We start from the raw sequence: 25,304 nt of genomic DNA on the forward strand, positions 1-25,304 counted from the left end.
CTGAGACATGTACACGGGTCACGATACGTATTAATTAATTCGAATATTATAAACTATATATGAATTATTGAGTTAGTGACTGTGGACTGCAAACTGTGGACTACCAAGATTGGACAATTAAAATGAATTAAAATATTGATTATAACATATGAAACTAAACAATTCTTCAAGTTTGCCACTTGATTTCATCTTAAACCTCATTTATACCTTGACGATTACAATCTGCGTTCAAACCTTTCATGATTCTTGAAAACACCTCAATCGAGAGGATGAACCAACCGCATTTCATCTACGAAAGAAAAGATTGATACATATAGTTATGCACCTGAAAACATTTGAAACCTGAATAAACGTTTGACACGTATCTGTGCTAGCTCTTTTGGTGCTGTGATTATCGAAAATAACTTTACAATCTCTCTCCAAATTAGCCAATTTTGTCACAGCTCCAGCAAACCAACTTCGACTTTTCAGTCGGATTAGCCTTATTATAACCTTGATATATGTGTGTGCTCTTTTATTGTTACCAGGGAAACTTTTATATTCCACCATATTACCATCAGTGTTTAATCATCTAAAAACACAATTCTCCTGAAACCACCTCGAATTGATAACCGATGATTCAGATATCATAGCATTAAATGCAGAGGAAATAGAAAAATTGTAGATGGTCTAAACGGCCAAGAGTTTGATGATAAAGAAAGGAGTGTTAGAAACGCTCGATAGAAAATTTAAAACTGAAAAACCGATTGAGCAAACTACGAAGGAGTCTCTGAACAAATCACAAGGACTAAACTTGTACATTAAGAATCCTGATGATTCTGTTTCTGATCAAATCTTTAGCGAATACCTTGCTTCTGACTCCAAACTCTTGCGGACAAATTTTCTTCACCATCCTTCGATATTAGAAATTTCAAGATATCATCGTATCTTTCATTATAAATATCCTCCATATTTCTGAAGATATTTTCATAACTATTCTTATCTGAAATCATTAATCTCTTAGTGCTATCTGTGTTACATCATATAGAAACTGTTAGTTTCTATATTTTGCAAACTTTCGAGCTTAAAATATGAATGTTATTGAAGTAATGTTGGGAACAGATGCATGAGTTAGTATAATATAATGACACTTGATCAACGTGATTATATTACAGTAAGTCATGCTGAGTTTCTAATGAAACGTGATGATTCACATATCATAACGTCATCACGTATCATGTTACATAACTCTTTCATTCTGCTTAACTTCTAAACATATCAAGAAAATATATTCTTCATAGTTCTATCCTCAGGATTCTGGTAATTTGACAAATCAAATCGTGCTATTACGTTCTTTCTAGTTTAGAACATTAAGTTCATTCAAAACTCCATACTTACGAATTCTGGACCATTACAAGAGATGCCTAACCGCAAGAAGAAGAAACGAAGGGACAAAGCTCTGAAATAGAAATTGAAGTATAAATCGCAGTAAATAGGGGGGAGTATTAACTGTGGATGACAATGATTATATGAAACAGAAATAGGGACATTGAAAAATAAGGGGAGATACAAAGCCCGATAACAACGTATAAATTACAAATCGTGAATATCAATGTTTATCGTAACATAAAGACACGGGAGAATTAAAAGCACTATAACTCCAAGAGCAAAATAGAAGTAAGCAGATTCCTCTGGTGGAAGTTGGAAAAGGAGAATGATTGTTGCGATAGTAAGAAAAAGGACAAGGATCAGAACTGGATTAAGCATTTTTCATGGGAATTGGGTATAGGAATGGTAAAAGTAACGGAACAGAAGAAGTCCATTTATAGTGAAAATACCAGACAAAGAAATCAAGGCCGAATTCCGCATTTAATTACAGAGATCTTAATTTCCTTATTCGCCGAAAAATTGAATCTTCTAGATTTCGATGATTTTCTTTAAATCCCTTAAATTCCGGAAATCAACCGTGACTACGTCACCGATTAAGACAAACCTGTATTTACTCCTTTCACTCTTTTGTGATAGCTTCACTCGTACGCTTCGAGTAATCAAATTGTTTTATCCATATTACTCACTGATGATAAAACTCTATTTATCAACCCATATTCATCATGAAAACGTTTTTATTGTTAGCCATGAACACCTCAATTTCGGGACGAAATTTCTTTAACGGGTAGGTATTGTGATGACCCGGAAATTTCCGACCAAATTTAAACTCAATCTCAATATAAATTCGACACGATAAGCAAAGTCCGTAATGTTGGTTCTCGAAATGTTTGAACGGTTTTAATATATTCATTTGACCTTTGGCTATACCCGACGATTCACGAACCTTTAATTGTAACCAGAAATGTAAATTTAGATAATTATATATGTAAATAATTACATTAAATATATTAATGAACTATTATGTATTTTAGTTATTATAACTAAAGCTTGTTATTTTTAGTATATTGTAAATAAAAGATTCAAACATAATTTTCCAACGTTATTAAAATATTAAAGGTATAATGTTATACTTTAAGGTTAACTGTTTAATATATATAATTAATTATCTACTTAACATTCAAAACATAATTGTATATATATAGTAGTATATATATACATACATATATATATATATATATATATATATATATATATATATATATATATATGATTTTTAATCAAAATTATATTGTAATATATAAAATGTATAAATATTAAAAATTCAATGAATGTTATCATATAATATATTATGTAATTATTAAATATTACATAAATTAATAAATTGTGTGTTAATATATTGTATGTAATTACAATAGAAAAATTTTAAATTTGTTATATTAATATTATCATTACTTTCATTAATATTATTATTAATATTAAAATTAATATTTGTAACGTTAATATTACTATATAAGGTATATATATACATGTAAAATTTATAAGTTTAAGTTGTTTTATTATTATGGTTAATATTATTATTACCAATGAAGTTGATATTATTATAACTAATAATATTATTAGTACCATTAATATTATTAATATTTTCATTATCATTAGTAATAATAATATTATTACAATTATATTTATATTACTATTTATAATATTAAGAGTATTATTAATCATATTATTATTTATTAATAAGATTAATTTATAATCTATAAAAAGAATAAATATATAGATATTATAGATATACAACTTGGGATAATTACACGTATATAAAAATCAGGATACTGGTTATATATATAAATACATACATGATTATAATTAGTAATATAGTTATATTTATTTAATATAAAAACCGAATTATGCAATCAGATTTGTTCTCTATCACTTTCTTAAATCAATTCCTGTCTGTTAAAGGTTATAGATCGAATCTGTTATGACTATATGACAAACAATTCAAAACAAAATCAGTTTCCAGTCCATATCAGATTCGTACGCTATTCCTATCAGTTTTATTATTTTTTTTACTTCTGTTTTCTTGTTCTTGGCCGAGTATGTGATGTCGAACAATTAGGCATATTAAATGATAAAATTCAGTATAAGTGATACCAATAAACCCCCATTATCCTTTAATAACTACAACAATCTTTTACAGAGTCTAAATTGTCGAAAATTTCATCAAATATTGAAGAACACCCATTCAATACTCTGTACTTACACTCTGAATCAAATACATCGAAATTGAGTTAAATTTTAAAATCTATTAATGCAGTGTAGTTAAAATCTTCCATTCGAACTTGCTGCAAAGATTCAAGGCTCGATTCTTTCTATCAAGTTTCATATTATGAGTCAAAGATTTGGTTTTAAAAAGTCAATATTTATTCTCTGATCAAATTCGAGTTCAACATGAAGTTTTCAGTTAAATTGATAATTGGTATAGTTTTTAGAAAGGATTTGAAACATAATTTGTGTTATAACTTTTATCTAAATCATAGCCATTTGCAAAATCAATTTTTTTTAAAGTTTAAACAGCGACGGGATACAGCAGGTTTGATCTTTATTTTTTTTTTCAATAAACATAAATCTTTGAAACTATTTTCGTTACAGTTTAGTATTTTAAAACAACACATTAATTGATGTTATGATTGGAGTTGGATTACTATGGTCGACTAGTTGATGTGAGGAAGAAGATGAATATGAGAATTAGGTTAAAAACAATTTGTTATAGAAATAATCAGATAAACTGGAACAGAAGAGTGGTCTGGGTGTTGGTTGGGTTAGCGAGAGGTCTCGGGTTCCAACCCTGGCAGGGTTATTATATTTCTTTTTGGGCGAATTTTTGAGGTAGTTTTCTTTTATTATTATTATTATTATTATTATTATTATTGTTATTATTATTATTATTATTATTATTATTATTATTATTATTATTATTGTTATTATTATTATTATTATTATTATTATTATTATTATTATTATTATTATTATTATTGTTATTAATTGCCAATGTTATTAAAAAATATCATAACTACTAAGGTAGTAATTATCATTTATTTTTATTATTAGGACTTTAGTTATAATTAGGGTTATTATTATTATTATTGTTAAGTTTACTTATTATTATCACTAGCATAATGCAAATTAATATTTTTATCATTAATATTAGTATTATTATTATTAAAACTATTATCATTAGTACAAAATTATAGTTATTATTATCAGTATTATTATTATTATTAGCATGAGTATCATTATTAACAATATCGTTATTATTAGTATTATCATTATTAATAAAACTATTACTATTGTTATTTTTAGTAAACCATTATTATCAAAACTATTTTTTTATAATTATTATGTACATAAAGTATACAGATTACATATACCAAAATTATATTAACATTTCATATAACTATATATCAAACATATTATCATTTTTCTTATAAATACGTTCGTATAACAAACTACTTATTTTAAGAATAATATTAATTATATATATAACTATATGTATGTATGTATGTATGTATGTATATATATATATATATATATATATATATATATATATGTATTAATATAACTAAATGAATAGATATTAATCATTTTAAATATAAATACATATAAAATAAATATATATATAACATGTACTTTAAAATATAATATAAGTATATCTTTTTAAATGGAATTCAGTATAAATTCTATATAACCACAAATATATAAATAATATATTAATAAACAAAATTATGTAATTTCCATCATATGTGTTGATATATATATAATTAATATAGGTTCGTGAATTCGAGGCCAACCCTGCATTGTTTCAATATAGTCATATGTATTTTTACTACAAAATACATTAGGTGAGTTTCATTTGCTCCCTTTTTAAATGCTTTTGCAATATATATTTTTAGGACTGAGAATACATGCGCTGTTTTTATAAATGTTTTACGAAATAGACACAAGTAATCGAAACTACATTATATGGTTGAATGATCGAAGCCGAATATGCCCCTTTTAGCTTGGTAGCCTAAGAATTAGTAAACCAGTCTACTAATTGACGCGAATCCTAAAGATAGATCTATTGGGCCTAACGAACCCCATCCGTTGTAGCGGATGCTTTAGTACTTCGATGTTGTTTTTATCATGTCCGAAGGATTTCCCCGAATGATAGGGGATATTCTTATATGCATCTTGTTAATGTCGGTTACCAGGTGTTCACCATATGAATGATATTTTTGTCTCTATGCATGGGACGTATATTTATGAGAACTGGAAATGAAATTCTTGTGGTCTATTAAAATGATGGAAATGATTATTTATGTTAAACTAATGAACTCACCAACCTTTTGGTTGACACTTTAAAGCATGTTTATTCTCAGGTATGAAAGAAGTCTTCCGCTGTGAAATTGCTCATTTTAAAGATATTACTTGGAGTCATTCATGACATATTTCAAAAGACGTTGCATTCGAGTCGTTGAGTTCATCAAGATTATTATTAAGTCAATTATAGTTAGATATATTATAAAATGGTATTCATGCTGTCAACCTTCGATGTAATGAAAGATTGTCTTTTCAAAAACGAATGCAATGTTTGTAAAATGTATCATATAGAGGTCAAGTACCTCGCGATGTAATCAACTGTTGTGAATCGTTTATAATCGATATGGACTTTGTCCGGATGAATTAGGACGGGTCTCTACAGTACTCGTACAATTTTGGATGACATTATGCTTCCGTCTTATTTTCGTGGCACTAAATGGTGTAAATTGATCCCCATAAAGGTTAATTTATTCATGTGGCGCCTTCTAAACGATCGAATTCCCACACGTATCAATCTAGCTTTCAAAGGCATGGACATTTCATCCTGTATTGGAGGGGACTCACGTGATCATATTTTCCTACATTGCTCTTTGGCGGTTACACTTTGGAGTCGAATTTGTTCATGGGTAGGCATTGCTTGGCCTACAAACTTAGATGCTACGGATGTGCTTTTCACTTGGATTGAAAACGCCTTCAGTTCATGAATTCAATCAGATTGATTTTATTGCATTACGGCTGCTACGCGTTGGTGGATTTGAAGATTGCATAATGACATCATTCATGACTCGCGTGAAGTCAGGAAAAGGGATTTATTCGATAGCATCAGATTAGTTGCTTTTGCATGGCTTAAGAAGTAAATCAGCTCCTAGTTGGAGTTCTGGGCATTGTATTCCTATGTAATTGTTTATTTTTTCACCTAACTCCTTGCTAGGCTTTATTAATAATATTTCAGCCGTTTCAGAAAAAAGAAAAAAAAATATATACTAATAAGATTTGATAAGAATAAGTGTTTTAAAGCCTATTGAATTTATAAGCAGACAATAACATCGTCTTGAATTGTTATCGATAACACTTAACAAGTGTTTGTTTTCTAGTTTTATTCAGTTCAATGAATCAAATTAATGATTTCATTTAATATAAGAACAAAAATCTCCTAGTACTCTATCTTAGTATCGTACAGTTTTATTTGGTCGAACCTCGATCAATATATTAAATTTACAAAAATAAAAAATAAACAGGATTATAGATAGTCCTATATATTTTATATCTGTACAAAAAAAGAAGGTTGGTGGGTGAATTTATAGCGTTTGAAGTTATGAATACCATTTGTAACGTGGATACCTCACATTCAGTCCATAATAACCAGGGCTCCACTATGTCTACTACTATACCTGCCCTTTTCACTTCCCCTTTTCTCATTCATCTAGTTGATTTAATAAGTCGACGCAAATGGGTTAAAAAGAGTATGGTAAAAAGCAGTAATATAAGAATCAAAAGCAAGTGAATTATTTTGAAGATAAAATCATAAACGTATGAATTTAGTTGTTTATAAGTCGAGCCATATGTGTTAAAAGGGTCCGACAAAAAGTAGGAACAGAGAATGCCAGAAAACAAATATAAGGGTATTATTATTATTATTATTATTATTATTATTATTATTATTATTATTATTATTATTATTATTATTATTATTATTATATAAGTGGTAATAGAAATAGAAAGATATATAAAAAAAGAAATAGAAAGATATATAAAAAAAAGAGTAAAATCAATGAAGTGGATTTTTATTTACCAGTACTACTGATTTACTTTCAATATTTTTTTGTTAGATTTATTTATATTTTGAGAGATAGATAGATAGATGGTTAGATGCATTGTGGGAAAGTGTATGGAATAGTGTTATAAGTTAGGAGTCAAAGTGACAGCACACCCACCATTCACGACGACTTTTTAGTCATTTGGGTTCGATCCTATTTTCCAGCCATCATTAACTCCTTCTATACATGGATTCATTCGCACACTAACTGCACCACATTTATTTATTACTACATTTTAATTCTTTGGAATCAATACAACTGTGAATATGAATTATGAATTATGAATTATGAATTTTTTTTTTTTTTTGAACGGCTGGTTAGCTGGTTAGACACACTCACATGTAAGGTAGAAACCCGGGATCGAACCTCACAACCATCGTCGGGAATTTCACCCGCACCCGGACTGCTTTGAACACGTGCAGCCCACCTGCATAGACAGAATGCGACTACACGTGTCCTGGATCGCCGGGAAAACTCCCCCCCCCCCTAGATTCGAACCTGCGCCACTTCAGTGAGAGGTGAACACGGGCCCGCCCCCAAAGGAGCTGATACCACTCAAGCTGATGCCTCGGTGGTATGAATTATGAATATGAATACGAATATGACTGACGTTCGACTATTCTTCAAGCATGCATAAAATGAGCAACCGCTCAAAGCCCACAATTTTAAAAAGACTCAATTATTTAAATATATATATTCTCAAAATATATAATTAAATTCAATATAAAACTGTTAGAGAAAAAAAAAATATTCGAGAACAAAACACTTTAGTACGCATGTCTAGTAATTTCTTTTCATATTGATAAATTTTAGTATTATCTTATTGTATTTATTAAAAAAAATTATGTGTTTAAAAGACCTATATTGAGACGGCCGTGTCGATTATTTTACGATTTATATGATTTATTTGGTTTGATTTTATTGGTTTTCATGAACATTCTTTAGCACCAATAACCGAAACAAATAAAAACCGGACTAATCCAACCAAATAAGAATTAGTTTACATAGATCAGTTTTGGTTAAACTAAACTAAAATCATTGTTGAAAAATGTAACGACCCGGAAATTTCCGACCAAATTTAAACTCTAATCTCTATATGTTTCCGACACGATAAGCAAAAATTGGTAAAGTTAAGTCTCTAAAGTTTTGAGATCAATTACCCATCAATATGCCGACAATTCACGAACAATTGTGTGTAAATAAAAAAAAATGTTAAAAAAATATATATATGTAAATATAAATATAAGTATATATGTTAATCTGTATTATATTATTTAATCATTTGAATTAAATGTAGGGTAATGTACAAAATAATTAGGATATTATTAAAATAAATATAAGTATTAGATATGTAACACGCATATAGTTTCTTTACATAATTAATTGTATAAATATTGTAAATTAAAAATATTATATAAATACTTATAATAGTTCATTATATATAAATAAATAAAGTATTAACATTAAATTATTATTATTAATATTATTTACATTATTATTAATAATTATTATTATTATTACCATTACTAGTAATAATATAATTATTATGATAAATATTACAATTAATATAAAATATAACAAATAACAATTAATATTAAATATAATTAATATTTTATGTATTTTATATATTTTATAAAAAGAAAACAAAAGCAGATATATACGTGTAAATATGTCTGCCTTATATATTTATCTTTCATTCTATCTGTCTCTTTCTTGCATCTGTTAACCCGTGAAATCGTTTAACCTTATATATCAAATTGATCACTTGATTGAGCACATTATTAACTCACACTGTTTTTCTCTCACTTTATCTAACTTTATAATATATATACATATTTAGACATATAAGATAGAGAGATACATATTTACACTTGCATACACACACATTAACATGAATCAAAAACCTTCAAGCACCACCACCGTGAGCCATTATCAATCTCCACTGGTAACCATCACCTCACTAGACCACCACCATCCTCCATCTTTCTCTCTTGTCTTCTCCCTCTTTCCAAATCCTTGTAACCGAGAACAATGAACCACCACTATTATCATCGATTATCATCAATTGATTATCACAGTTACAAGTTTTTCTGTTTCAACTCACGTTATTATTTGTTCACCATTTTCACCTTTGTAAACCACCAAACCCTTGATCATTTTATTGCACCCATTCGCATTACGGTTATTGTTCTAATCCCTGTTCAAATAAGCCACAAACCAGACCCATACTACTGCTACAGTTCCTTGTTATTTTTCGGTTTAGTTTCACCTCAAAACTCATCGTCTTCTAGCCATCACTACCCTCACAACAACACCCATATCTCTCTTTAACTCTCTTTTAGCTTCTGATCAACAACACCCATAACCACCGATGGCTATACTCCCGATTACTTCTATTTGTGTTCGTTAACCAAACGCCTAAACTCAATTGAAACCACCTGCATATTTATCCTATCACATTCGAAACCCAATCTGAATCCATATACCATCGCCTTTGATCTCATCATCTTCTATTCACCACGACAACACCCGCAAATCTATTATATCTGTATTACTGTGCTTGATGACCCGTTTGTTTCTCTTTGTCTTCGAAACCACTATCAAACCCATTTAAAACAAAACCAAACACCTTTACAGGCCAACCTTGCATCATCACTGCCGTATGCTATGGCTGCTATGTCCCCTTCTGTCTTCCATTTACAAACCATTTTCTGTTTCATAACCAAATCGAAAATCTGTCACCTTGCAACCGTAACACCAAAACACCACCACCAAAACCCTATATTTTATTCTTCTTTTTCTTCAATGCAACGATGGTAACTGTTTTGTTCCTTATGATAAGCTATGAATTAGAATCCGGCATTTTTGCAGTTGATGGTATCGATTAAAGAAAAAAAAAATGTTGGATGTTTTGATTATGGCCGACAACCACAATATTAATAAACCCACTTGCCTAATAAAATAAAGGGAATTGCATTATCACAGAACCCTAGTCGGACCATAGACTGTATTTAAATTATCGGGCCGGTTTAAAATAACTCAAATTATTTGGGTCTTGATTATTATCGGGTTAATTATGCGTGGATTGCGAATTATAACAGATAAACTGATACGGAGTAGACGGTTATGGAGTGTTTAGGTTAACGGGAGGTCAAGGGTTCGAGTTCCAGCACGGGCACTTTATTTTGTTTCCAAACCTTTTTAAGGTAGTCTTAACATTGTTATTATTATTATTAATTTTATCACTTATATTATTAATAAAAGAATTATTATTACTATCATTATGATTATGATTGTTAATTATTAATGAAAGTATTATTAATACTATTATTAGTATTATTATTATTATTATCATTATTATTATTATCATTATTATTATTATTAGGAGAATTATTATTATCATCATTTTTATTATTACTAGTATTATTTTAATTATTATTATCAATATTATTATCATTATAAGTATTATTGTTGCAATATTATAATTACCATTATTATCATTATTAGGTATATTTACTAATGATAATATCATAAAATAATAAAACTTTTTAATTATTTTATTAAAATTATTTTATAAAATGATCTTTTAACTATATAACACTATGGTTAATACATATAACAAAGCTATATTAATATTTTATTATAAATACTAAGTATTTAAAGTACATAAAATAGAAATAATTAAATTAGTTATTAATGAAATATATATAATTTACTAAAATAACAATTATATCACTAATAATATATAAATGATATAGGTTCGTGAATCCGAGGCCAACCTTATACGTGTTCAATGATGATATATGTATTTTTACTACAAAATACATTAGGTGAGTATATAGTCCCTTTTTAAACTTTAAATATTTTGGGCTGAGAATACATGCGCTGTTTTTATAAATGATTTACGTTATGGACACAAGTGACTAAAATTACGTTCTACATGGGTTTGAATCAAAAATCCCCTAGCTTGGTAACTTTAACTATTGGTTTATGAACTGGTAGGCGCGAATCCTAAAGATAGATCTATCGGGTTTTACACCCCTACTCAGATGTTGTTCTAGTCACTACTAAACTAGAAGAACGGGTGTTTAGTACTTCGAGGTTAACGGAACGCACTTGATTCGGTGCACATATTATTATAACTCAGGGGTACACACTCTTGTTAAGGCTAGTTACCGGGTGCCCACTGTTTGGAATGCTTTTCATACACTTGCGAGTGTATTATGTTTATGAATATGAAATCTTGTGGTCCATAGTTATAACGCTGCTAGCATTAAACCTATATATCTCACCAACTTTATGTTGACGTTTTAAAGCATGTTATTCTCAGGTACGAATTAAGTCTTCCGCTGTGCATTTGCTCATTTTAAGGACATTACTTGGAGTTGATCAACGCAATGGGACCAACTGTTGAAGATTCCGTCCGGGAGGATTAGTCGCGGACGTTTCAAAAAAGTTTGTGGTGAACTTCTTAATTTATATAATACATCTCAATTATAAATACTAAGAAATATTCATAATTATTGATACACAAAGTTGATCGTCAAAATGAAATCAAATCAATAAAAACACACACACACACACACACACACACACACACACACACACATATATATATATATATATATATATATATATATATATATATATATATATATATATATATATATATATATATATATATATTAAATCGTATATTTTGATTTTTCAGGTTGACATAGAAATTTTATATCAATACCAACTCCAATCTATACACCGTAAATTTTTTCAGATGAAACTAAATATTAATACTTATACACTAAAAGTGGTGGCCGTTTGCGTCGTTTTAGTTACATCGACTTGTCGTTTTGAGATTGCTTTCACATTACAAACGGTTCATCAACTTCGACTACATTTACACAACGGCCCCTCAAGTTTACACTTTCTCAAAGGTAAAAAATGTAAATATATAATTTTATTAAAATAAAAGAAACTAATACACTAAAAGTGGTGGCCGTTTGCGTCGTTTTAGTTACATCGACTTGTCATTTTGAGATTGCTTTCACATTACAAACGGTCCCTTATGTAAAGACCCGTCCTAATCCATAAGAACAAATACAATAACATATGATTACATCGCGAGGTACTTGACCTCTATATGAAACATTTTACAAACATTGCATTCGTTTTTAAAAGACAAACTTTTATTTCATCGAAAGTTGACAGGCATGCATACAATTTCATAATATATCTAAACTACAAATGACTTGATAATATTCTTGATGAACTCAATGACTCGAATGCAACGTCTTTTGAAATATGTCATGAATGACTCCAAATAATATCTCTAATATGAGCAAATGCACAGCGGAAGATTTCTTTCGTACCTGAGAATAAACATGCGTTCAAGTGTCAACCAAAAGGTTGGTGAGTTCATTAGTTTAACATAAATAATTATTTCCATCATTTTAATAGACCACAAGATTTTCATTTTCAGTTCTCATAAATATACGTCCCATGCATAGAGACAAAAATATCATTCATATGGATTGAACACCTGGTAACCGACATTAACAAGATGCATATAGAATATCCCCATCATTATGGGACACCCATCGGACATGATAAAATCGAAGTACTAAAGCATTCCAAATTCCAGAATGGGGCTTGTTGGGCCCAATAGATCTATCTTTAGGATTCGCGTCAATTAGGAGGTCTGTTCCCTAATTCTTAAGCTACCAAGCTAAAAAGGGGCATATTCGGCTTCGATCATTCACCCATACAATGTAGTTTCATTTACTTGTGTCTATTTCGTAAAACATTTATAAAATTGCATGTATTCTCATCCCAAAATATTAGATTTTAAAAGTGGGACTATAACTCACTTTCACATATTTTTACTTCGTCGGGAAGTAAGACTTGGCACTGGTCGATTCACGAACCTATAACAAATATGTACATATATATCAAATTATGTTCAAAATATATTTACAATATTTTTAATACGTTTTACTGTTTTAAGTTTATTAAGTCAGTTGTCCTCGTTAGTAACCTACAACTAGTTGTCCATAGTTAGATGTACAGAAATAAATCGATATATATTATCTTGAATCAATCCACGACCCAGTGTATACACGTCTCAGGCTAGATCACAACTCAAAGTATATATATTTTTGAAATCAACCTCAATCATGTATAGCTAACTCCAACATTACTGCATATATAGTGTCTATGGTTGTTCCAAATAATATATATAGATGGGTCGATATGATATGTCAAAACATTTGCATACTTGTCTATGGTATTCCAAGATTACATAATATATTAGAATACATGTATAATACAATATAAGTTAGCTAGGATATGATTTGTATAGAATTGTTACAATATTTCCCGTAGCTACAACAATCAAAAAATATCCAATCTTGTTTTACCCATAACTTCTTCGTTTTAAATCTGTTTTGAGTGAATCAAATTGCTATGATTTCATATTGAACTATATTTTATGAATCTAAACAGAAAAAATATAGGTTTATAGTCAGAAATATAAGTTACAAATCGTTTTTGTAAGAGGTAGTCATTTCAGTCGAAAGAACGACGTCTTGATGACCATTTTGAAAAACATACTTCCACTTTGAGTTTAACCATGATTTTTGGATATAATTTCATGTTCATAAGAAAAATCATTTTCCCAGAAGAACAACTTTTAAATCAAAGTTTATCATAGTTTTTAATTATCAAACCCAAAACAGCCCGCGGTGTTACTACGACGGCGTATGTCCGGTTTTACGGTGTTTTTCGTGTTTCCAAGTTTTAAATCATTAAGTTAGCATATCATATAGATATAGAACATGTGTTTAGTTGATTTTAAAAGTCAAGTTAGAAGGATTAACTTTATTTGCGAACAAGTTTAGAATCAACTATACTATGTTCTAGTGATTACAAGTTTAAATCTTCGAATAAGATAGTTTTATATGTATGAATCGAATGATGTTATGAACATCATTACTACCTTAATTTTAGTAGGTAAACCTACTGGAAATGAGAAAAATAGATCTAGCTTCAAAGGATCCTTGGATGGCTTGAAAGTTCTTGAAGCAGAATCATGACACGAAAACAAGTTCAAGTAAGATTTCCACTCGAAATAAGATTGTTATAGTTATAGAAATTGAATCAAAGTTTGAATATGAGTATTACCTTGTATTAGAAAGATATCTTATTGTAAATAAGAAATATTTCTTGAGGTTGGATGATCACTTTACAAGATTGGAAGTAAGCTAGCAAACTTGGAAGTATTCTTGATTTTATGAAACTAGAACTTATAGAATTTATGAAGAACACTTAGAACTTGAAGATAGAACTTGAGAGAGATCAAGTAGATGAAGAAAATTGAAGAATGAAAGTGTTTGTAGGTGTTTTTGGTCGTTGGTATATGGATTAGATATAAAGGATGTGTAATTTTGTTTACTTGTAAATAAGTCATGGATGATTACTAATATTTTTGTAATTTTATGAGATATTTCATGCTAGTTGCCAAATGATGGTTCCCACATGTGTTAGGTGACTCACATGGGCTGCTAAGAGCTAATAATTAGAGTGTATATACCAATAGTATATACATCTAAAAGCTGTGTATTGTACGAGTACAAATACGGGTGCATACGAGTAGAATTGTTGATGAAACTGAACGACGATGTAATTGTAAGCATTTTTGTTAAGTAGAAGTATTTTGATAAGTGTCTTGAAGTCTTTCAAAAGTGTATGAATACATATTAAAACACTACATGTATATACATTTTAACTGAGTCGTTAAATCATCGTTAGTCGTTACATGTAAATGTTGTTTTGAAGCCTTTAGGTTAACGATCCTGTTAAGTGTTGTTAACCCATTGTTTATTATATCAAATGAGATGTTAAATTATTACATTATAATGATATTATGATGTATTAATATATCTTAATATGATATATATACAATTAAATGTCGTTACAACGATAATCGTTACATATATGACTCGTTTCGAAATCCTTAAGTTAGTAGTCTTGTTTTTACATATTTGGTTCATTGTTAATATACTTAATGATATGTTTACTTATCATAATACCATGTTAACTATATATATATATATATAACATCATATAGTTTTTACAAGTTTTAACGTTCGTGAATCACCGGTCAACTTGGGTGGTCAATTGTCTATATGAAATCTATTTCACTTAATCAAGTCTTAACAAGTTTGATTGCTTAACATGTTGGAAACACTTAATCATGTAAATAACAATTTCATTTAATATATATAAACATGTAAAAGTTCGGGTCACTACACCTTAACTTCGACTACATTTACACAACGGCCCCTCAAGTTTACACTTTCTCAAAGGTAAAAAATGTAAATATATAATTTTATTAAAATAAAAGAAACTAACTTCACCCGAATTTATAACGGGCCCTATATTCTCGCTCGGTACGAGTTAAATTTTTCCGAGACCACCGTTCAACTCGAAAAAATCTTGCGAACCCAACGAGACTAACTATACACGAAACGGACACTTTTCAAAAAACGTTAAACAAAACGACAGCCCGTATCTTACCGCTCGCCGCGAGTTAAATTTTTTCAACATGAGCGTCATACTCGAAATAATTTTATGAACAAAACGATAAAAGGTACGTTTTAAACGGACACTTTTTAAAAAACGCTAAAACAACGACAGCCCGTATCTTCCTGCTCGCCGCGAGTTATATTTTTCTCCAGCACCATCAGACTCGAAATAATTTTATTAACAAAACGAAACTAACTACGCTCAAACTGGACAAATTTTAAAAAACAGTAAAGACGACAACTGATAGTGCTCTAAATGAACATATATTTAGTATCAATATCCTTCCAATATGTAAAGCTTTTAGTTACTATTGTTTTATTTTAATATAATAATCGTTTAAATAAATAAGTACGAAGACAAAAGAAGAAAACAACGATTTGAAGACGCAAATGACCAAAAAGCTCAAATGTACAAGATACAATCCAAGTGGTTCTATTTATTGATAAGAAACGTCTAAAAATTACAAGAGTACAAGTCGCGGAACGCAAAGTACAAGATATCTAAGCATACGAAAAGGCGTTTGAAAATCCGGAACTGAGACATGAACCAACTATCAACGTACGACTCAACGGAGCTAAAATTACAAGTCAACCATGCACAAGAATATAATATAATATATATATAATTCATAATAATAATAATAATATAATAATAATAATAATATAATATAAATAATAATTCTCCGTATGAATCTAACTTTGAAGAATTCAATCATCCAAATCAATATGGACAACATTCAATCACGGACATCAACAAATTTTCAAACTTGGAACAGTGATTACTTTTGCTATAAATATACGGAGGAATCAACACCAATAGAGACATCTTTTTCAATCTTTCTTTATCCCTATATGTAATTTATATTTATAATTTTAAGTTTAAGTTAAGATTAATAATAATTGGGTTATTGTAAGAAATGTTTTACGGGTTTTAAAGTCGAAACTCTGTCCGTGTAACGCTACGCGAAAATAATCACTGTAAGCTATGTTTTTCCTTTTTAAATTAATGTCTCGTAACTAAGTTATTATTACGCTTATTTAAGTCGAAGTAATCGTGATGTTTGACTAAATATTAAGACGGGGTTATTGAACTTTGGACCATAATTAAGGTTTGAGCAAAAGACCGACACTTGTGGAAATTGGACTATTGACTATTAATAGATGGCGGGTATTGTCTAATTGAGTGACAACTCATTGGAGTCTGTCGAACCTATCTTAAAATTAATTAACCTAATAATTAATAATGATTATGGTTGTCCTATTTAGTGACGTTCATATGGAATCTATTATAATCATTTAATTAATTATTCGGGTTGGATAATTGATTATTCAAACTGATCAAGTGGGTAAATTAATATTCATTTCTAATCAAAACAGAGGTAGATTACTTACAGTGGTAACTGGTGTAATTGTTGACAGAAGTGATAACTGCGTCACAGTTTAAATCCTTAATTAGTGGGAATATTTGACTTCGGGTATAAGGGTAATTTGACGAGGACACTCGCACTTTATATTTATGACCGATGGACTATTATGGACAAAAACCAGATAGGTATCAAATAAACCAGGACAAAGGACAATTAACCCGGGTAACAATTAATTAAAATCAAAACGTCAAACATCATGATTACGGAAGTTTAAATAAGCATAATTCTTTTATTTCATATTCTATCGCAATTTTATTTACTGTTATTTTATTTATCGTTATTTAATTATTTTACGCACTTTAATTATTGTCATTTATCTTTACGCTTAAAAATATAAAATCGACAAACCGGTCATTAAACGGTAAAACCCCCCCTTTTTATATTATTATTACTATATATATTTGTATAAATATAGTTGTTAAAAATATAGTACGTAATCACTAGCTCCCTGTGGAACGAACCGGACTTACTAAAAGCTAAACTACTCTACGATTAGGTACACTGCCTATAAGTGTTGTAGCAAGGTTTAGATATATCCCATCCGTAAATTAAATAAAACTTGTGTAATTTGTATCGTATTTCATATTAAAATAATAATATATTTCGTACACCTTCGCTTTAACATCAACAACACCAACAACGATGCTTACCACATGGGTCGTTTTCCATTCTGTAAATACATAAAGCTACGTTAAATATGAATACACATGTCGAAAGCCCCCGCCGCATCGCGCGGGCCATACCCGAACTAGTTCAAACTAAAATCAAAATTGAGTTAACCAATTCATTTCACCAAATCATTTGTAATTAGTTGATTTCGTGGGTGAAGACGTTTCATGAACACCTATATTGACTCATACTATATATTAAAAACCCTCCGTTGAGGGCGTTTTCCTTTGAAAAATGGCCTCGTTTCTATATGAGTTTTCGTTTTTTCGCCAATATATATATATATATATATATATATATATATATATATATATATATATATATATATATATATATATATATATATATATATATATATATGGGCAGGATCAATGGGGAAGTAACCAATCGGGGGGAAGCGAGGGGAAGCAAATTTTATTTTTTTTTTTCCGTTTTTTTTGAAATTTTTTTTTCCGGCATCAAGATCACACGAAAATATGAACATTTAGAAGAGACACTTCGTGATGAATGTTATTATTTAGACGGGAAAACGATCGACAAAAATAACATTCAAGATAATATTGTTCGTGAAGAATATGAACGATTTTTTTTCATGTTTTGTGAAGTAAAATTTAGCCCGATTTAGAGTTTAGGGTTTAGGGTTTAGGGTTTGGTGTTTTGGGTTTATTCCATAAACCCAAAACACCAAACCCTAAACCCTAAGCCTTAAACCCTAAACCCTAAACTCTAAACCGTTCGTGTTAAAAACTCAATCTAAATTCTAAATCTAAACCCTAAATTTTTAAACCCTAATATCTAAACCCTATAAACCCTAATATCTATACCCTAATATCTAAACCCCAATAGCTAAAACCTCAACATACGCTCGAAAAACACGATAATTGTTATATATTACTTCTTCAAGCGTTTTTCCGCCAAAATAAAAACATTTATCACAAAGTGTCTCTACTAAATGTTCATATTTTCATCACATCTATAATGTTCGTGAACAAAGTTTTTTCAAAAAACGAAAAAAAAAAGTTTTTGCTTCCCCCGCTTCCCCCCGATTGGTTACTTCCCTCTTGATCCTACCACTATATATATATATATATATATATATATATATATATATATATTAAAACCTAACCTAGTTAATTAAGTTGAGATTTTTTTTAATATTAATATTTAATTCACTTAATACTACTTATTATAAAAAATTTAGAGTTACAAAAGTTTTACAAATACTCTCTTACAAAATGAATTGTTAATAGATATTAACCAATCAAAATAGAAAAAAAAAATTTTATTTTATTTTAATTCTCGCTCCTTGTATGATTTGTCCACGTTATTTTATAAGATATTTTACTAAGAATTTTGTAAATGTAGAATTAATTGGTCTTCCTTCGATCAAAATTTAAATTTTTATGTTATATCATTACAAATTTTGAAATATTAAAAAACCTATAATAAAATCATATACCCTTTAACATTAACATAACTTACATGAATACACGTTAACAAAATTCATATGAAGTAATATATTAGTACGTCTCAAAATAACTTTTCATATTAATATTTATATATGAATTTTTAATAGTATAACTATTAAATATCAACTGATAAGATTATTTAAATTTTTTTATTTTTGAGGATTTATTTTTTTCAACAAATTTCGTGAGATTTATTGTACATATAATAACATAACTAATATTTCAAATCTAACATAATTTAAAAAATAAATAAATAAAAATAAAATAAAAGATACTTTTTAAACAAAAGAATACTACATTTTACTGTGCTTCTTTTATATGTAAATAATAAATAAACTAGACTATTTTAATCAACATTACACTTTCATTTAACCACAGCATCTTTTATTTCATGCAACTTACATTAACACAACTCAAATTTATAATTCATGTTCTTTAAACACTTCAATCAAAACTTTTCACTTCATTTTTCAAATTAATTAATTAAAATAACTATAGATAAAAAATAATACATAAATATAATGATTGAGTAGTTACTATAGTACTATTTCTCAACACTTTTTAGGCATAAATCATCAAACTATCCCAAACACCATATCATCTTCCACTTATCAGTGGACAAAAAAATAAACCAATTATCAAAACAAACAAACAAACAAAACACATCTTCTTCATATGCTTTCATCAATAACTCAATGCCTTCTTCCAATTTCCCTCTCATATTAACAACTCTTTTCCTCCTCCTCCTCCTCCCCACCACCACCGCCGTCACCACCACCCTTCGCTTTAAAGAAGCACCCAAATTCTACAACTCACCAAACTGCCCATCAGCACAAGACACTTGCTCTACCAATGCAATAAACGTGGCAATGACCCTCGACTCCGACTACCTTCGTGGATCAATGGCCGCAATCTTATCCGTCCTACAACACTCGTCTTGCCCCGAAAACATCCGGTTCCATTTCGTCGAATCCACGTCAGCACGAACCGACAACATCCAACAAATCATATCAACTTCCTTCCCATATCTCCGGTTCCACGTCTACACATTCGATGATTCAGCCGTTTTAGGCCTCATCTCAACTTCCATCAGGTCTGCGCTTGATTGCGCGCTAAACTATGCGCGCAACTACCTCGCAGACTTGTTACCTACATGTGTCCAAAAAGTCGTGTACCTCGACTCAGACTTAATACTAGTAGACGACATTACAAAATTATCCCAAACACCTTTTGGTAACGAAAACGATAAAAAGGTACTCGCAGCTCCCGAATATTGTAACGCAAACTTCACCTCTTATTTCACTCCAACTTTTTGGTCTAATCCTTCTTTATCTATAACGTTTGCTGAACGCAACGCGTGTTATTTCAACACGGGCGTTATGGTGATAGATTTAGTCCGGTGGAGAGAAGGTGATTATACTCGAAAAATAATCGAATGGATGGAACTACAAAAAAGAATGAGGATATATGAATTGGGCTCGTTACCGCCTTTTCTGTTAGTGTTCGCCGGAAATATAGCTCCGGTGGATCACCGGTGGAACCAACATGGGTTAGGTGGGGACAATTTCGAAGGATTGTGTCGTGATTTGCATCCCGGTCCGGTTAGTTTGTTACATTGGAGTGGTAAAGGTAAGCCATGGGTTAGATTAGATGGAAATAAAGCTTGTCCATTAGATGCACTTTGGGCGCCTTATGATCTTTTGCAAACTTCAAATGTTCTTGAATCTTGAGGTACAAGAATACTTTCACAACAAATTTTTATGATATAAATATGATTAAATATACTATAACAAATATGTTAAATTCGATCCATTGATGATGATAAATGAGTCTGTGTGATCGTTAAGACGATATGTAATTTTTGGGGAAAGGATGTTTTGTATGTAAACTAAATGTTACTATACGATATAATTGATAGATATACGTTTGTAAAGATGAAATCAATCGAATGTAAGATATATAACTTTTGTCCAACTACAACACTAGCTATATATATCTTCTGATAAATGAATTTAACTTTGTTCCCTTATCAAGCTTTTATGTAATATGTAATTGCCCCGGCCCTTTTGTTATAATTGTTATATATGGTAGCTACTCTTTGATAATGAATAATCATCTCGAAATAGTCTTGAGTTTAGGGTGTTAATATTCTCAAAAAAAGTGTCACATTCAAATCTCATAAACATCTTTTGTATGACCTGAAAAAAATCAGAAATGATTACGATATAACCTGATTAGATTACATATCTGAGTATAAATATACTCCGTATTCAAATTTCAAATATCATGTCAATTGAATATTGATATTGTACCCAAAAAAAAAAAAATGCTAGAAAATGATTAAACGAATTGAAAGCATGTACTATATTGTCAGGAGGATTGTTGAGCCTATTAATATATGTAAAACAAGGAGCTAGGCAACTCGAATGTTTATGTTAAATATCTTGTTTGAATAAAGACCTGAAGTTCAAATTTAGAGAGTACGTTTCTGTTTTTTTACAAATTGTGTGGGAAAACATAATGATCATATTCATTCGTGTAATTTAAAAACTACTACTCCGTAGTAATAAACTTTTACCAATAATAATTACTGAACTTATGTAAGGTGAAATTAAGTCAAAATACGTGTTTCAAATTGAACATACATAAACAAGCTTTCGTACACAAGTTTGAAGATCTAGTGTGAATCGGACAAATTGACTATCTAAAGAACTAATTTATTCTCTTTCTATAATTTTTTATAAAGAAAATAATAATAATATTATTATTTTTTGGAAGAAAAAGCTTGGATTGGAAGGTAAATTAATGGGACCATGTTCATGTGAAATACCGCGTTTGCGTATCCCCCACCAAAGGTCCACTCTTGCTGTTATCATGTCTCTAAAAATAAAAGATCTCAAAATTCCCTAATGATAATTTTTGTATCATTTTCTCTAAATTCATCAAATATATACATAGAAATATTTAAATTGTATTGTATTCACAAGCAATAGATTAGATGAATTTATCAAAATACTTGATGAATATATCAATCAAACTCCTTATGAAAAACAATTTACGACGGGTCATATGTTAACTTTATGTGTGTATTTATAAAAAAAAATTTATTACTAGTGATATTTTTAGCAGCGAATTTAATTTGTCGGTGTAATGGAACTTGTTTTAGTTTCAAATGTACGTACTATCTTCGGGTAGTCTAGATAAGGGTTCAGATAAAAGGATAAATTAATATCGTTGATTAAAGATTATTAAAATCGATCAATTAACACATAGATATACGGAGACACGGAGTATTTAAGGAATTGAGGTGCAAAATGTTTTACTTTTAAAAACAGAAAAATAAACTAAAATTAAAGATTAAAAATTAAAAATAAAATGTAATGTAACGATCAACTATAAATAGACCGGAAGGGAGATGCATGAAAAGTTAACATCGACCTTGATTGGAACACTGCATACGTTGAATCAACTATTGGCGCATGATAAAGCCTCATTGTACACGTAACACGTATAAATCACGTACTTTTTTTTCCCTAAATATAACGATTAGTATAAACTAGTGTTTTGCGGTCGCGGTTGACGCGCCGTTTTGTAGACATTTTTGGACAATGTGATGGAGTTGTTGTTAGTGAAAGTGTAGGAAAAATTGTATGGAAAAAAAGAAGGGCTAAAAAAGTCTTTATAGTTTTTTTTTTTAAAAGTTAGTTTAAATTTAAAAAAAAAATGGGTCAACGTTCTTATGCAGTCTTTTAGTAAAATTTTTAGGAGAGAATGAGAGGGACAATTTTAAAAAAAAATAATAATACTGTATATGAATAGTGCAGTACTCCTTGTAGGAACAACTTCTCTTTGCGCAACGTACAAGTCGTTAAAGCGCAAAATGGGTCGTTTTAGATGAATAGTAAGTGAATAGTAAGGCAGTTTCTGGTTTCTGGTTTAGTATATAGAGAGAATTACTATAAAGCGTGTGAACATTCATCAGAAGATGAAGAACCTACATACAGATGCGGATCAAAACGAGGGTGGATGGCACGATAACCATAAACACAATACAGTAACTAAAATCGTGACAACCCACATAACTAGAAAAAAATCAACTGATGCGGAACGCAACATAAATTAAACGTCTAAAAACAAAACCAAAACTTAAACCGAAACGAAGTAGACTTTCTCCGAAGATGCTTTTCGAGATCTATCATCCACCCATTCGACTTTACCATCCGAAGTTTTAGAAACGATGCCTTTTTCATTCCGGGATATGAAAGAGTACGATAAAACGTTCGACAAGTTGTGTACTAGTATTTTTTTTTTATCTCACTAAGAAAATATATTTAAGTATATAATTTTAATGTGACCGAACATTCTACATGTTTCTTTAATCTTCATAAAATATTAAAATCTTTTGTTAGATTTATGTACACTACTTATATATATATATATATATATATATATATATATATATATATATATATATATATATATATATATATATATATATATATTAAAATCTTTTGTTTAATTTTTTTTTAGGTAATACCATTTCCAACCCTCTGTTAGTTTCTCCCGTCAGATGATGTGGACTTAAATGATGAAAATTCCCGGACCCTAACAAGGCGTTAGTTTTGAGCGCCAGTCGGACGACCAAAGTAAAAAAAATTCGTCAGTTTGCTTTTCAACCAATCAATAATTTTTCTAATTTAATAAATATATATTTTTATAAGTAATTTATATTTTCTCACTCCATTATCAATCGAATTTTACTACATCACCATATGCAATATTTAACACAAAAAACTGACACAACGGTTAAAAAATGTCAGAAATTAACATTGCCAAATCACAGTCGAATTTTACTTTTTGGCCAAACTGTCTGTAATATCATCGCCACGGTTGGAAATGGTCATACATAATTTGATTAAATTAAAAATAATATTAAACTAATAAATAAATAAATATTGAGTAGTCACATATGCAACAATCGATCACTAAAATTCAAAATGCAAAATCATCTTTGCTTTTGCCATCACTAAGTACTTAATTGGATTGATTACACGCCGTTTATGTAATTGGGCTAATGTTACAACTATGATCTAACTAGTTACTCTATATAATTATTTATTTAGAAAGTGGATATGATGATGTTGTAAATGTAAGATTGACAAACACCTCCAAATCATTTTATCTTGATGATTTTTATACGAAATAAAATTCATTTTGACTATTGGATAACATTTTTCAAGTTAAACATTGGTTCGAAACAAAAAAAATCAAGTTAATCCATATTTTACAAAGATTTTCTTAAACCTTATTAATAAGTAATATTGAATAGGATGTCATTCATAATTTATAAAACTTATGAAAAAAAGCTTGAGAAGAAATATTTATTTTGCATAAATTATTATTTAATAACGTATATCAAAAAATATTTCACAAGAATAATATCAAAATAATGAGATTTAAAGTTGTTCGTCATATAAACTTCTATGTACAAGATCATTATATTCACTTTTTTCATTTATTTATATAGAAACAAAAATGCCCCCTAACCCTCAACCTTTCCCTACGGCCACCACCACCAAATCACTATCGTCAACACCACTGTTTCCCCACCCTCAA

General features: G+C 29.4%; 1 protein-coding gene across 1 annotated transcript; it reads left to right on the forward strand.

The window, feature by feature from the left end:
- Positions 1-20,176: 20,176 nt before the first annotated feature.
- On the forward strand, positions 20,177-21,601 carry LOC139865683 (probable galacturonosyltransferase-like 1). Its single transcript, XM_071853761.1, has one exon. It carries the CDS (start codon positions 20,384-20,386, stop codon positions 21,416-21,418), a length of 1,035 nt encoding a protein of 344 aa, XP_071709862.1. The 5' UTR covers positions 20,177-20,383; the 3' UTR covers positions 21,419-21,601.
- Positions 21,602-25,304: the final 3,703 nt, after the last annotated feature.

The sequence above is a fragment of the Rutidosis leptorrhynchoides genome, chromosome 9 (assembly GCF_046630445.1).
Source record: "Rutidosis leptorrhynchoides isolate AG116_Rl617_1_P2 chromosome 9, CSIRO_AGI_Rlap_v1, whole genome shotgun sequence".
In the NCBI taxonomy this organism is placed as follows: domain Eukaryota; kingdom Viridiplantae; phylum Streptophyta; class Magnoliopsida; order Asterales; family Asteraceae; genus Rutidosis; species Rutidosis leptorrhynchoides.

Excerpts from the sequence above, each read along its gene's own strand:
- LOC139865683 (XM_071853761.1), top strand. The coding sequence starts at position 20,384 with ATGCCTTCTTCCAATTTCCCTCTCATATTAACAACTCTTTTCCTCCTC.